The 14,983-nt window shown below is 44.8% G+C and overlaps 7 protein-coding genes across 8 annotated transcripts; 5 read left to right on the forward strand and 2 right to left on the reverse strand.

Annotated features, from left to right (window-relative positions):
* Positions 1–886: 886 nt before the first annotated feature.
* On the forward strand, positions 887–3,455 carry RB195_022205 (uncharacterized protein; the record flags this gene model as incomplete). 2 transcript variants are annotated; one of them, XM_064209253.1, is made up of 8 exons in its annotated part: positions 887–978; positions 1,038–1,075; positions 1,150–1,208; positions 1,259–1,311; positions 1,367–1,501; positions 1,571–1,683; positions 2,718–2,933; positions 3,109–3,455. In XM_064209253.1, 8 exons carry the CDS (start codon positions 887–889, stop codon positions 3,453–3,455), a joined length of 1,053 nt encoding a protein of 350 aa, XP_064065133.1. The 2 variants fall into 2 exon arrangements, with proteins under 2 accessions (XP_064065133.1, XP_064065134.1); XM_064209252.1 differs by lacking the exons at positions 2,718–2,933; positions 3,109–3,455 and adding an exon at positions 1,797–1,865 and having other exon boundaries at positions 1,571–1,694.
* On the forward strand, positions 3,126–3,455 carry RB195_022206 (uncharacterized protein; the record flags this gene model as incomplete). Its single annotated transcript, XM_064209254.1, has 1 exon — positions 3,126–3,455. One exon carries the CDS (start codon positions 3,126–3,128, stop codon positions 3,453–3,455), a length of 330 nt encoding a protein of 109 aa, XP_064065135.1.
* A 136-nt stretch (positions 3,456–3,591) lies between these two features.
* On the forward strand, positions 3,592–5,355 carry RB195_022207 (uncharacterized protein; the record flags this gene model as incomplete). The annotated part of the gene is made up of 1 exon (XM_064209255.1): positions 3,592–5,355. The coding sequence occupies one exon, from the start codon at positions 3,592–3,594 to the stop codon at positions 5,353–5,355; it is 1,764 nt and encodes a 587-aa protein (XP_064065136.1).
* A 162-nt stretch (positions 5,356–5,517) lies between these two features.
* On the forward strand, positions 5,518–5,847 carry RB195_022208 (uncharacterized protein; the record flags this gene model as incomplete). The annotated part of the gene is made up of 1 exon (XM_064209256.1): positions 5,518–5,847. The coding sequence occupies one exon, from the start codon at positions 5,518–5,520 to the stop codon at positions 5,845–5,847; it is 330 nt and encodes a 109-aa protein (XP_064065137.1).
* Positions 5,848–6,875: 1,028 nt separating this feature from the next.
* On the reverse strand, positions 6,876–7,520 carry RB195_022209 (uncharacterized protein; the record flags this gene model as incomplete). Its single annotated transcript, XM_064209257.1, has 1 exon — positions 6,876–7,520. The coding sequence occupies one exon, from the start codon at positions 7,518–7,520 to the stop codon at positions 6,876–6,878; it is 645 nt and encodes a 214-aa protein (XP_064065138.1).
* A 116-nt stretch (positions 7,521–7,636) lies between these two features.
* On the reverse strand, positions 7,637–8,869 carry RB195_022210 (uncharacterized protein; the record flags this gene model as incomplete). Its single annotated transcript, XM_064209258.1, has 1 exon — positions 7,637–8,869. One exon carries the CDS (start codon positions 8,867–8,869, stop codon positions 7,637–7,639), a length of 1,233 nt encoding a protein of 410 aa, XP_064065139.1.
* A 3,587-nt stretch (positions 8,870–12,456) lies between these two features.
* On the forward strand, positions 12,457–13,941 carry RB195_022211 (uncharacterized protein; the record flags this gene model as incomplete). Its single annotated transcript, XM_013445528.2, has 6 exons — positions 12,457–12,510; positions 13,076–13,160; positions 13,230–13,497; positions 13,581–13,641; positions 13,752–13,837; positions 13,893–13,941. The coding sequence occupies 6 exons, from the start codon at positions 12,457–12,459 to the stop codon at positions 13,939–13,941; spliced, it is 603 nt and encodes a 200-aa protein (XP_013300982.2).
* Positions 13,942–14,983: the final 1,042 nt, after the last annotated feature.

The raw sequence follows: 14,983 nt of genomic DNA on the forward strand, positions 1-14,983 counted from the left end.
CTTTTGCTCTTGCACCAATCTAGTATTTACAAGCCCCTATAATCGTCCAGTTACTTCTTTGAAGCGATAAAGAGCGGATAGGATGCCCTGCTCCCCCTTTTGAAGACTCCGCAGCATTAGCTACCAATAATAATAATTAATAGCTCAGCTAATAAATTGTCCTTAATAAAGATCTATTACATTTGTTTTTCTAATTTCTGCGATTATCGTAAAATTAATTACTTCTTGTAATACTTATTATTTTGTCAGTTATTAATTTGCGCTGTCTCAAGAACTTACGATGGATTATCGCTGCATTAAGTACTTCCAATTTAGGAATTCGAAGAAGTGCGTGGCATCTTTACCAAATGAACCTCGTGTATTTTTTGGGGACTGAAGGATTACATTTACTTCTATCTCTGAAAGGAAAATATTTAAATACCTTATTCAGTACAACACATCAGGTCGATAAGACATTAGTGTCAAACTGTACATCAATAAGTAGTGTTTTCTGTGGTTTGCTAACCCAAAGGGCGGTCACACGCAGACCGAAAATTGTGATCTTTCATTGCACTGCATCGATTTCCCGCCTTAACCAAGAATGTTTTGCTGGATTCCCTCGTGATTCATTTATGTGTGTCCGGACATCAGGTGTTGCGTTCTTCATCATATCTTCTAACTGAAGAGAGTCTAGATTCGAAACTGCTATTATAGTACATTTTTTGCTTCTTTTCTTATTGTATCTTGTTAATCGTGTATCCTGACGGAATATGTGCTGTCGTCTCTCTATAGGATGTTTCATCCTTTATGTGGATTGATTGCTCACATATGTATTCGAACGAAACTGTCAAAGCGTTCACCTCATTTTGATAAGTGATTTTCTGAACAGCAGCCATAAAATTCGCTTATGGGAGGACTAACCACATCTTTTCCCTGTCAGTATAGGACTGCACGAGTTCCAATCGATGATAGTTGGAAGTTCGCTCGAACGCGGCAGCTGTGAACGATTTTTAAATAGTCCGCTAGCAATTTTGTATTTAATGCATAATCTTTTTCAGAAGGAGCTTCACAGACCGACAACACAGAAGTGTCTCGGGTAGGTCGCACGCTGAAATAAGTTGCTAGTGTTAAAAACTACTCCTACTCAGTAACGTGTTGCGTATTTTAAAGGGCCTAACGAGTTTCCCTGCGAGGAGTGTATGAATGCCGATAATGGTTCTTCAGAGACGGTGAGTAACAGACAACTTACACGAAATGATGAGAAAATGGTGTTCTTAAGGGGTCAAGACGAGTTATCAACTTTGTTAGAAGTAGTGCTTCTGATGAGTTGAGGTAATGTGCATGTAGCACCATATGTTGGTCTAGTACCTCATTTGAATTTCTTCAGTCCAGCGGCAAATAAATCCAATAGCCGGTTCGTTTCCAGTAAGATAATACTGGAGCTCCGAGCAGAGTTTAAAGGCGGAACTAGAGTTGATCTTATGTCTATGACAAATACTGTTGCTACGGATGCTTTCGTCGAGTAGGTATAATATTCAGCAGAGAGCTACCAAACTGATACTCCTGATCCTGTCTCACTAATTAATATCAGATGCAAACTCAACGACAAGAGCTCTTCACGTTACAATCGTCCTTTCTCGGAAGAGATCGAAGGTGACACTCGCAAGAATCAAATTCATGAAGATCTGAATGGCCAAGACTTCGGTGAAATCAGTGTAAGTTTAGCCGCATTTATTGGTTGACATAACACAGATCAGAGCTGTGGGTAGTGGTGTACAGTGCATGGAAAATTTTGTACCCTCTGTTTTTGGCCCTAGGTAGACCCGCACTACGTGCAAAATCCTAGCTACTACAGAAACGAATTATGCATCGCCCAAGCCCCTTGAAAAGCTGAGAGCATTATTCTGCAAAAAAAAAGAGACAAGCTCTAAAATTTCGGATATGCTAAACCAACGAAAAACCTTTTTTTCTACAAAAAGACGTTAGTTGCTGTCGTATTGTCTCCTGTTTTCATCCACATTCATGGAGCATTTTCTTTTGTCTTGTTAGTCTGTCGCTCCCAAACCTTCACAGATAAATTCCGCACCATTTGATGATTTTATTAGTTCTTTACGGTACGAGTTCGACTGTCAAAATCGGAATTCTTGACATTTTGTGAAGGTTTGGGACTAAGGAGCTAAAAGAAGAGGTGAGTGGTGATTTGAACGTAATGTACTGGTCATTCCCAGCCATCGCAGATATCTGAAGAACTCTCCGATCGAGCAGATTGGGTTCTAAGTAGCTGTTATTAGGTGAGTAGACGGGTTGGTAAGTTATTAAGAAAGTTGTTAGATTATTGAAAAGCTGAGTAGTCTTGGGAGATTACTGCCTTTACTGTCAGCAGTGGAAAACAATCAACCATATGACCGCCATTGCAACTCACTACAGAACTCCACCTACTGTATAGATTTGGAATTCCCTTTTCTCAGAACTGAGGAGGGTGGGAATCGAAGAAGTTGGAGAAGACCCCACTATCTGTCATCGAACTCGGAGAAAGTTTTCTTAGCCAAGAAAACTTTGAGGGATTGGAATAAGTGATAATCAGAGGAGTATGTCATTAGAACCACGGACCTCCCTCACTAGAGGGATCACAGCCGGTTAGTCGCGAGGCTACGTGGCGCGTCCCCGTGTGGCGGATAGGGGGCTAATCGCGGACCAAAAGCGACCTTGCGCTTGCCTAGAGACGCAGGTGGATTCAGGGGATGGACTCCCTGTTTCTGCTGAGCCAGGACTGACTCATGACATCCTTGTATCTCGCACGTCGGTCCGGCCAAAAGCCTGCAATCAAGTGACTGGGAGGTGCAAGGGAGGCGGTTTGGAGTCGCCTCCAACAAATAAGCTTCACATGTCAACACCGGGAGAACGAAAGTTCTCCCAGAAACTCATGGGACTAGAGGCTTGCAACCTGCCCATGGGTTTTAAAATTTTTAAGCAAAACACAGTAATAGAAAAGAGCCTCCTGATTCCGGAGGAAAGCCTGGTACGGTAGCGCCAGGTAGGACGGGGTTGCAGGAGTCATGTAGGCTACCAAAACGAAAAAGGACTAGGATGGCAATCTGCACTTATAACGCACGTTCGCTTGCATCGAAGCGGCCATCGAAGATCTGATGATGCAAGCCAAGAAGTTCAAGTACGACGTCATCGGACTGACCGAGGCGAGACGACGTCACCCTCTCAACGCCGTATATGAAACTGGAGAAGAACTGTTCTTAGGAACATGCGACAGTAGAGGTGTTGGTGGAGTTGGCGTCCTCGTCAACACGAGTACGGCAAAGAACATCGACTCTTTTGAACAACTTACGACCCGAATCGGACGTCTGCGGATGAGAAGATGTGGTTCAACACACTTTGACAATTTCGTCGCTTACGCTCCAAAATCAAGCTACGAAGAAGAAGAAGTCGAAGCTTTATATACGGACCTGGAGAAGTTCTACTGAGAAGATCATGCCTTCTACAAGGTCATAATTGGCGATTTCAACGCCGGTTGGCCCAAGAAGAACGCCGGAGGAACTTCATATCGGGACCCACGGCCTACAATGGAATGACCAGGGAGAGAGGCTCTCCGAGTTCATCATGACGACTAAGACCATCCATGGGAACTCGCAATTCCAGAAGCCCTCCTCTTTACGCTGGACGTGGGAGTCACCCGGTGGAGGGTACCGTAATGAAATAGACCACATCATCGTCAATAAAAGGTTCTGCCTGACGGACGTCGGTGTTGTACCAAAGTTCTATACGGGATCGGACCATCGCCTCCTCCGAGGAAGATTTTCCTTCACAAGGAGAGCAGAGAAAGCCGCCAAGTTCAGAGAGAGAAATCCCAGGACCACCATCAACTGGGATCTCTTCGCTACGCTAGCCGGCTTTTGGGAAGATTCCGCAATGGACAACATCGACGAGGAATATGACCGGCTTGTCGAACACCTTCACGACTGCGCGAAGAAGGCTGAGAGTCTTAAAACCACCAAGAGGCGCCTGTCTCTTCAAACTCTTGAGCTGATACGCCAGCGTGGAGCAGCACGAGCCGCAGAGAACCAAGAACTCACGTCCGAGCTCGCAAGGCTTTGCCGAGAGGCGATAAAGGAAGACCTTAAAGAGAGAAGAGCAGAAGTGCTGGCTGAAGCTGCAGAGGCGGGGAGAAGCATCCGCTATGCCCGTCGAGACTTCGCCAGTCGCAAGACAAGGATGAGTGCTCTCCGGAACCCGAAGGGAACAACCATTGCATCGAGAAGGGGGATGGAGAAAATCATCTACGACTTCTACTCTGATCTCTTCGACAGCCATGTCCACTTGCCTCCTCACCATCTGAGGGAAGATGGACAGGTCATTCCAGAGGTTCTCCCGTCCGAAACACGACATGCTATCATGTCGGTAAGAAATCGTACGGCACCCGGTCCCGACAGAATAAGACCAGAACACCTGAAGAGCCTTCCGCCAGTACTAATCAACACCCTGGCGAGGCTCTTTACACGTTATCTGTCGGAATGCAAGGTTCCTAAACAGTGGAAGACCAGCAAGACCGTGTTGTTGTATAAAGAGGGAGATCCACATGACATCGGCAACTATCGCCCAATCTGCCTACTGTCCGTCATCTACAAGCTCTTTACAAGAGTAATCCTTAATAGAATTGAAAAAGTCTTGGATGAAGGACAGCCATGCGAGCAAGCAGGGTTTCGAAAAGGATTCAGCACGATTGATCACATTCACACTGTTTCGAAACTCATCGAGGTATCACGAGAGTACAAGATGCCGCTCTGTCTCCCCTTCATCGACTTGAAAAAGGCCTTCGACTCAGTTGAGACGGAAGCGGTCGTGGAAGCCTTGGACAACCAAAGCGTCCCTACTCAGTACATAAAGGTACTTCGAGAGTTGTACAGTAACTTCACGACCGGAATTTCGCCATTCTACAAGAACATCATCATTGACGTGAAGAGGGGGGTCCGACAGGGTGATACAATTTCACCCAAAATACTCACAGCCACCCTCGAGAACGCAATGCGAAAGTTGGAATGGGACGACATGGGAGTGAAGGTTGATGGTCGGCAGCTACATCATTTGCGCTTTGCTGATGACATCGTACTGGTAACACCTAGCATCAGCCAAGCGGAACGAATGCTGACCGAATTCGACGAAACATGTGGATGTATCGGTCTTCAGCTGAATCTACAAAAGACGATGTTCATGCGGAACGGATGGGTCTCGGATGCCCCATTCACGCTCAACGGAACGAACATATCCGAATGCACCAGCTACGTTTATCTGGGTCGGGAACTGAACATGATGAACGACCTGACCCCCGAGCTGGGCAGGAGGAAACGAGCGGCTTGGGGAGCGTAGAAGAGCATCGAGGATGTAGTGAAGAAGACCAGGAACACCCGGCTCCGTGCTCACCTCTTCAACACCACCGTACCTCCTGCTTTGACCTATGCTTCGGAAACCTGGGCATTTCGCAAGCAGGAAGGAAACGCGGTGAGCGTCATTGAACGCGCAATTGAGAGAATGATGCTAGGAGTATCCCGTTTCACGCAAGTGAGGGACGGGATTCGAAGTTCTCTCCTACGTCAGCGATCGAAGATTAGAGACGCCGCCGCGTTTGCCAAGGAAAGTAAAATAAGGTGGGCCGGACACGTGATGCGCTTTAACGACAACCGTTGGACCAGAGCCGTGAGCGACTGGGTTCCCCGCGATATTAAGCGCACTACAGGAAGACCGCCGACCCGATGGTCAGATTTCTTCACGAAGTCCTTTAAAGAAAAGTATGATGCTCTTCGTGTCCCACGCGAAAGGAGGAACCACTGGACTACTCTGGCACGCGATCGGGACAAATAGAAGAATTACTGGCGCCCGCTCGACCAGTTCGAAGATCAACGGGACTCAAGGTGATTCAAGATGATGTCATAGTTAGTAGGGGTGCTGTGTTCCCGCCTAGCTCTTCCATTTTTTATTGATCTTCTTAACTGTATGAGGTCTAGCGACATCATGAAGGAGATGCACGGACACTCGTCTCGAGCACTTTTCTCCAACAACTTTCGCGAGTTTCTGTAGTTGGGTGACGTAAATGGTAGCGATGACCGTGTGTCCTTGGGGGCGCAACTCGCACTATTTTAGCGGAGTGTTCCACAGTGTGGAAGCGAGCAGGGGCGAGCACCGGCCTAGGCTTGTCTTCGAAGAAATTCGTGTCTCCTTTTGCAAACGAACTAGCGGCGGACAGTTCTGACGGTAGTGGAACGTCCTCCGAATGCGCTGACGTTACGGACCGCTGTCCTGCTGTGTGCTCCGCTCAAAAAAATCAAAAATTCTGGACTTTTCAAAAAAAAAGCCTTAACAGAACTTTCGTATCAACCTAATATATGTATATATCTGTGTCTGTATCTGTATCTGCATCTATATATCCAGTCCTACAGTTGATTAATTTGCGCAAGTACTTCCATTCGTTCCAAACATGTACGGAAGTTATCTATCTACAAACAATAACAGGAATAATATTTTTCTTTGAAGGTGTTTGTTAAAAAGTTTAGAAGTCGTATTGCGATTTTTTCGCTCGGTTGCTTCTATGTCACGGACCTAGCAGCGTTCATTCATTGTCCAAGGGTCGTGGTTAAAGTTCATCATAAGTTTACTGCAGCTAATTTCGCTTTCCTCTTGACAAACGGTGTAGTGTTCATGACCTTCGCCCGCTGACGCTACCAACCGGATAAAGGATGCTTACTTAGACACTTAGATGGCCTGTCTTCACTGGACGTGCGGGCCCCAGCATCTCTTCCACTCGTTTCGTTCCCTCACCATTGTCATCCCAGATGTTATAAAGTTTCGTGAGTGACGTTGACGAGGTCCTTTAGCCGTATCGAGCTGAGCTCTCAGCTGGTCCACCCGTGTAGCGAACACGTCACCCATCTCGTTGGCGGTCTCCCTAGAGGGCGTTTAGAATCTCCTGGGATGAACTCTTGCGTTCTTTTAGTCCATCTATCGTTGATTCTTCTCATAATACGACCGGACCACCTATGATTTGCTTTCGATATATATTCCGTTGGGTCGCAAAGACAAGACATTCCTCTTAAGTCGGAATTGCGAATACCGGCTAGGTGTTGTGTGCGCCGGTTAAACTTCAGAAGACATCTCTCAAGGGGTCTGTGGGTAGTAAGTAGCTTTCTAAACGTGGCAGCTGTGTCTGCCCACGTCTCCGTTGCGTAGCAGAGAGCTGGAAGAACTGTCAAGTCGAACAGATGGGCACGAAGATCACGGTCCTTCAGTTGGTCCGTACCTTCCCTGACGGGTGCGAATGCTGCCCATGCTGCTCTCATTCTTCTATTCCGTTCTTCCTTCAAGTCATTTTCCATGTTCATAGAAGGTTCGAGGTATGCGAATGACGAACCTTCCACAATTTGGGAGCCTTCAAGTTGTACTCCTCCGTCCTCGCAGTAGGCGTTCTTCATGAACTGTGTCTTCTTTCTGCTTATTCGCAGTCCTATTCTCTTTTCTGCTTCGTTCAATTCGTTGAGCATCGTTTCTGCTTCATTGGTACTGCTCGAAAAGAGAACGATGTCGTCCGCGAAACGAAAGTTCGAGAAAAATCTTCCATCAACACGTATGCCCCTTTCTTCCCAGAGGAGTGATTTCATTATCCACAGCAATGCAGCCATGAATGGCTTCGGCGAACGGCTCGCAGTGAGCGTACTTCATGAACCGTGTCTTCTTTCTGTTTATTCGTGGGGATGATCGGGCTTGACACAGGAGTTGATGAACGGAAAAGGTTCGAGTAAAACCTCTCTGTTATGATTTTTATCTCACGACGAGAAGACATGCGAGTCCCGTCTTCGCTCAGCAAGGTTGCTAGCGGAATATTATATTCGCGGAGATCCCTGCGGCACTTCTTTAGACTCGTTCTTCTTTGTGCTGCTTCCAGAATCTTCTTCTGCCTGTTCTTCAAAAGATCCTCTTGCAACGCTTTTCTGCAGCTAGTGTCTGCTACTAACCGCTCAATGTGCGTTGCATTCGGATCAAGCCTCAAAACCCTTCTTCTTTCCAACAATTCCTTGGTGGTCTTCGAAGTTCGATCCAAGTTTGTCGTGCGCGCCTTCGAGGCACTTTCAGCACAGGTTCGTAATCCTCTGAGCAGCATCTCGTAGTCCACGTTTGGGTCCTCCTCGATGTGCCAGTCACCTTGGGACAAGGAGTCCTCGAGTACGCAATCGTCGTAGACGACTTCTTTTCTCCTTCGTTGCCGATAGCAGATGTTCTTTTCCACCGTGTGGCTAAGTCGTATTTTCGCACGAAGGAGACGGTGATCAGAACCACTACAAAAGGATGGTACTACTGAGACGTCAAGTAGACACCACCTCCGGTTGGTAAGTATGTGGTCGATCTCCGCGCGAGTCGCGCCATTGGGCGATTCCCATGTCCACCGACGATGATCTTTTTTCATGAAAAGAGAGTTCCCATGAAAGAGGCGAGCGGCGGACAACAGCCCGGCGAGACGATTGCCATTTTCATTCCGGTCCCCTTGTCCAAATCTTCCAATCCTGCATTCCTCTTCCGTGGCCTTTCCTAGTTTTGCGTTGAAGTCTCCGACAACGAATTTGTAGAAGGACATCTCGTTGCGGACTATCTCCTCCAGCTCCTCGTAAAACGCGTCCAATTCGGATTCATCAGCTGCTGATGTTGGCGAGTAGCGGTTGATGACACTGATGGATTTTTGGCGCAGAGGGTGGAGGCGAAGAATGGCCAGACGAGGTGACAGGGTCTCGTGAGAATCGACGAGATGGACGACAGATGGGTGCACAACAAAACCAACACCACCTACGTTTCGCGAAGGAACCTTCTCTCCACGAATGTCGAGTGTACCGTGATTCATCTGTCGTACGTCGCTCGTTCTGCACTTGCTCTGCTCTGCACTTTGTCTCCTGCAGAGCAATCACGCGAATTTTGATACGCTCTGCAGCTCCAAGAAGGGCATGCAGGTTAGCGTCTGTGGACACTGTTCTCCCGTTGTAAATACACAGTCTGAGACAGTCTCCATGGTCGGTCGTGTGTGTGTCGCCTTTGTCCAGAATCAATGACGTCCTGAGCAACCTGAGATTTGATCGCCTCTCACCGGTCGATATACCGTCCGACGTCTAAGACGGCAGGGCCCAGTGTGTAGGGTACTGGAGCAGTGAATATGCTGAAGTGGTACGTGGTAGAAAAGACTTTTCCCCAAACTAAGCAGTCCTGCCATGGTGAGCTTAGCTTTCACCACAGGTCGTCGACCAACCTATGTGGATCAGGGAGCCACCTTGCGACATTTTGCTAAAACGATGGTGGATCTTAGCAGTGGTTTACTCTTAGCTAGGCTTCCGATTCCGAGAAGTCGGAATGTCGGATGTGTCGAACTCCTTCTCAGCTTGGGAGACCCTGCCAGAGGACGAACCTCCGCTGTGCATCGCAGTTCGACGCCCAGAATCACCTCCACGCCACTATGAGGCGATAAACCGTTGTGCAGGATAAAGAGGATAAAGGATAAGTTGTCTGCATATATCAAGCTGTTGTTTTAAGACATGTTCTTGAACACGGCAATCGCATTTCCAAAATGTAGATAAATGTAGAACAAAATCATTCACTCAAAAACTCATAGTCCTATCGAATCTGCGATAAGCCAGCGCATTATAGGAGGCTCGTGACATTCAATACATACTGGTAAAGGATAAAGGATAAAGTTTCTGGCGTTAATCAGTCCGCTTGGGATGCACCCCCACGTTCGCTTCAATTCAGAATCGTTTTAGGTTCACGAGCGTGTAAGTTACCTATACAGTGACTTGCGGGATGTGTCAAATCAGTGTTTCTATCCACCCATACAAGTCTGGTACCAATTTATTGACCCCGAAGGGATGAAAGGCTTGGTGAGCACTAGGGCGGATTCGAACCTCTCGATCGATCGATCGTGCAGGAAGCGGAACCTCTAACCGCTACACTGCACCCGTCCACATTCTCATATTCAATTGAGAATGCTATCATGATTTCGTCATCAACTGCTGTCGTGAAAATCCATCGTTAAACCCTGTCGAACGTCGGAGAATAGGGTGGAGCGATGGTGTTAAAGAGGTGTTTCGATGTTTTTGGGCTTCTTCACTACATTCTCGATGCCCTTTTATGTTTCCCAAGTCGTTCGTTTTATTCTTCTTCTTCCTCATGTCATGTCGTTCACTGCATTAATTTTCCGAGCCACAAATTTCCTTCTCATGTTATCTCATGCAAGCTCTTCCAATTCGAGGGTGAGTTAAAGGCATCACCCCACGAATCTGAGGTGGTGCAGGATTCAGGTGGAGTATTCGTATACGGGATGGGAGACTATGAAGAGGGGGGTGATTCCGTCCATTTCTTCCTAATTGCCGTAAAAAACGGTCCGGAAGATGCGGCGCCGCACAAGACTGGCGCGCTACAGTCGAACTCCCTGTACAAAATAGTGCACCAAAACGCCTGAAGCCGTATCTTCCGGGACGTTTTTTTTACGGCAATTAGGAAGAAATGGACGGAATCACCCCCCTTTCCATAGTCTCCCATCCCGTATACGAATACTCCACCTGAAATCCGTACCACCTCAGATTCGTGGGGTGATGCCTTTAAATATTTTCGAGGGGATGCTGTCATTCTGTCAGGCTCTTTTTTCAGATGCTGCTGGGAAAAGGCGAAATTATGGCCGTGAGGTTACTGTGCAATTCTTGTTGTGTTTCCGGTGGATCTAAAATAGATGTCTGCGCATTGAGACCTTAAAAACTTAACCTCAACTTTGCTCTCATGTTGGGAGTTAACTGGCTACTGCGTTGCAGTAATATGTCCACAATCACCTGCAAGCATTTGAAGTTTTTTTTTGTGACCGTTTACGTGATGTTGCACCATAAATCGAAACGTTTTAGCTCACGTTCTTACATGCACAGAGAAGGTGCTCTGTTAGTCCAAGGTATTCACGGCATTTTACTTGACTCGAAGCCTTTAACTCGACGAAAGTGGGAAAGACCGCCATTTCGTTCTCCTCCGATACTTTGTGTTGTAAAAAAGTGTATACACGGGTAATAGTGCTAAATCTTTTCTAGGGAATTGCTCCACCTCGTTGTTCTTTGACCATTTTCATCTCAACAGAGTCGGAAACCTTCTTGAAATGAATGAAAAAGAAATAGCAAGAGAGACAGTAGTATCTTGTCATCTAATAATGCTTTGATGAGTCTTCACGCAGTGCGCATGCGATCTATCGTACTAGATCCTTTCCAAACTGGTAGTTTGCTTGTCCTTCATGCTTTTTTCTTTTTTAAAATGTTCGGAGGCCAGTGTTGGCGTTGAAGTCACCAGCAGTGTTTTTGAAGAAAGCATGACTTTCTCAGTAGTACTTCTCGAAGTTCATGCAGTAAACTTCGGCTCCGTCGTCTTCGTGCACTGATGTTGGAGCGTAAGCAACGAAGATTGTCAAAGCTGACTTTGGTCGACATCTTGATGTGTAAGTAGTCAGATATTTCGAGAACATCAAGTCCATTGGCACACACTAACTCCATCATCTCCTTTGCTCTCACATCTTCCAAAGACTGATTCTTCTGGTTCGTGGACAATATTCGGCGATTTGTATCATACATCGGCTATGTCTGCATGATTAATTGGAGGTGGGAATCCGCGCTAGTGTCAAACAAGCCTTTCATTCCTCTGGGGTTTAAGTTGGTACCAGACGTGTCTGAGAGGATAAAAACACTGATTTGACACATTGGCTCGCCTCCGCAAGTCACTGTATAGGCTACTTACACGCTCATAAACCTCAAACGATTTTAAATTGAAGTTAACGTGGTGGCAAACCCGAAGCGGACTGATAAACTCCAGACACTTTATCCTTTATCCTTTACTTCAGAGGAGGGAGAATGAAGAATATACAAAGAACTACAAGAAGTTTCACCCATGTAATTCCTGATTTTTGAATCAGAAACGGCATCCAAAACAACTTCTGGAGACTTGATGATAGCAACAAATATCCTTGTGTATTCCTCAATCCCCCTCCGAAATAAATGATAAAGTGTCTGACGTTAATTAATCCGCTTGGAATATGCCACCACGTTATCTTCAAATAAGAATCATGTGAGGTTTACGAGTGTGTAAGTAGCCTATACACTGACTTGCTGAGGCTAACAAATGTGTCAATTCAGTGTTTTTATCCTCCCAGACACGTCTGGTACCGATTTATCGACCCCGGAGGGTTGAAAGGATTGTTTGGCGCTAGGGCGGATTCTAACCTCCGATCAATAATGCAGACGTGGTCCAACCTCTTACCGAGTGCTCTACACCCGCCCTCTCCTGAAGTGATAGTACTTTGTTTTTCTGAAGTGTGATTTGAAAAACCTGTGAGCTTGCAAAGGTGACTCAAAGCAGTGCAACGATTCTTCCCGTTGTGAACAGAACTGAAGCTTATTTAATGAAGATTATTCCGAAATGTTTCCCTTGTACCTTCCAGTCACTCGATTGGAGGCTACTGGCCTGCTGAGGGTACAGTCTGCATGCAAGCTCCAGTTCACTGTGCGGCGGCCATTTAGATCTTCTTGATTTTAGTATTATTTTAACTTTTTGTAGAGAGGAAATCATCCCTTTTGGTGTAAAAACGCTAAATTTTCACTCTGAGCCTCTGAGAAATTGCAGTAGTTCTCTGAAGGCGAAGTAAGGACTTTTAAATGGTTAATATTGCAATGGTCTAGTACTGCTTCCATGTTTGATCCTAAACTATGTAAGAACCTTTGTTCTGTGTTCCGTATGCGAACTATGCCACGGTTTTGAATGAAACCCTACTATTGCCATCAATCTCAACACTGTCGAATAGTTCGTTATGGTTATGTAAATAGCAGTATACTCAATTCTGCGCTCTTTTTTGTCATGAACCATGATGAATTTAAATTTTTTCTTCGTATAGTTTTGTTTCTCACCAAGGCCAGGATTGCTGCTGCAAGCAAAATGGCTCATACAGCATACGGCATTCTAGCACTGTTGCAACTTTCGCAATCAAAAGATTTCTAGGACTTCACTGTAAAAGAATCCATGCATTTATTGATGCCTTCAGAAAGAAGCAACTCATTACGCGAAGTCTTGCCTTCTATCTGATAAGGGAGTGCATCTATGGGGCGGTACCTCTGCTCCTCGAACAAGTATGTCTTAGTCAAGTTGAGTCGGTCTCATTTTGGAAACATGCTCCGCAATTACTACGTGTAATTTAGAGCCTATCCAGCAGCCAACAAAGACTGTGCTGCAGCTTCTAGATCGTAGCTCCCGCCCTGATGCAATGGATGCTCCGATTAGGATGGAGCCACAGGAAGACCAACTAACCAGGGAGCGTCCTGCATACGCAAGGCGGTTTATGTTAAACCGAAATGAAACCAACGATCCAATTTTCTGTCGCCCTTCTATTGACGGAGGGCTGACTCCCTTTGTCCCCGTCAGTGAGGAGCTGAAAGAACTATCTCATTTTGTGTTGCCTTCGTTACCGTAAGTTTTTGCAAACGTGGTATCACGTCAAATCGTGTTCTACACTTCTACTTTTTCTGCTTTTTGGAGTAGTGTTTTTTCAGACTTGGGCTTCGTCCACTCAGTCCTGAACCGCGCAGTCTGCTTCTGAATGCCCCGAAAAAGGTAAAGTAATCTTGTCAACATTTCACGATCGAAGAAAGTAACGAAAAGCGATTGCTTTTGTTGCACCATTGTTCTCGCAAACATAACTCAAAGGATAACTTCCTGTTAAGCGTCGCATTTCTCCTCCCAGTTGCTACTCAAGCGTCTTCGACTTATCGTGTTTTGGTCGTGTGTTGAAGCCCTACAAATTAAAGAAGTATGAAACACTGCGTCAAGCTCCCTTCGCTATTTCTTGTAATGCATTCTTGCAGCCTCACACAGAAACGTTCTGTCTGCCGCGTTCTAAGATTTGGCGAATGAGGTGTGCCAACGGTATCATCGGTGTACTGTGTATAGAGTTTTAGTAGATAGTGTATCCTCATAGAGAGCTTTGCTCCAACAGTTTATGCTGCATTTGAACTCATGTTCACTGTCGAACACATTTTTAGGTGTTGTTTTTGTTTTTGCTTGCTTTTTGCTTTTTGTGAAGCTGAGAAATTTGTTGTACGTTCTGCTCTAATCAATGTTTTACTTTTTTTATTAAAAGCACATGTCCTGTGCCTTGTGAATAAGGAATTTTATCGATTTTTTCGGATTTATGGATGTTATGTTGAGGGAAAGATAAAACATGTGGATATCGAGTCATTGAGCCGCTTTCTCACACTCTGAATAGTCTCACCTGGTTTCAAAGGAACTCGTATCTAAACTTACACTAGCGGGAGGTTCCGAACCGATGCTGATGCGCAGGGAAATTCGAAATGGTACAGCGAGTAACTATAATACTTCCTGCTTTGTTTCAGAGTAATAGGCTTTGAGAAGGGTGGCAATATATGTATATGTATATATATATATGTGTATGTATATGTATATGTATATATATGTGTATATACATGTATATGTATATATATATGTGTATATATATGTATATGTATATATATGTATATGTATATATATATATGTATATATATGTATATGTATATATATATATGTATATGTATATATATATGTATATGTATATATATGTATGTATATATATATGTATACGTATATATGTATATGTATATATATGTATATGTATATATATATATATATATATATATGTATATGTATATATATATATGTATATGTATATATATATATGTATATGTATATATATATGTATATGTATATATATGTATGTATATATATATGTATACGTATATATGTATATGTATATATGTATATGTATACATGTATATGTATATATATGTATATGTATATATGTATATGTATATGTGTATGTGTATATGTGTATATGTATATGTATATGTACATGTATATGTATATGTATATGTATATGTATATATGTGTGTATGTATGTATA

Source organism: Necator americanus, chromosome X (genome assembly GCF_031761385.1).
Source record: "Necator americanus strain Aroian chromosome X, whole genome shotgun sequence".
Taxonomy (NCBI): domain Eukaryota; kingdom Metazoa; phylum Nematoda; class Chromadorea; order Rhabditida; family Ancylostomatidae; genus Necator; species Necator americanus.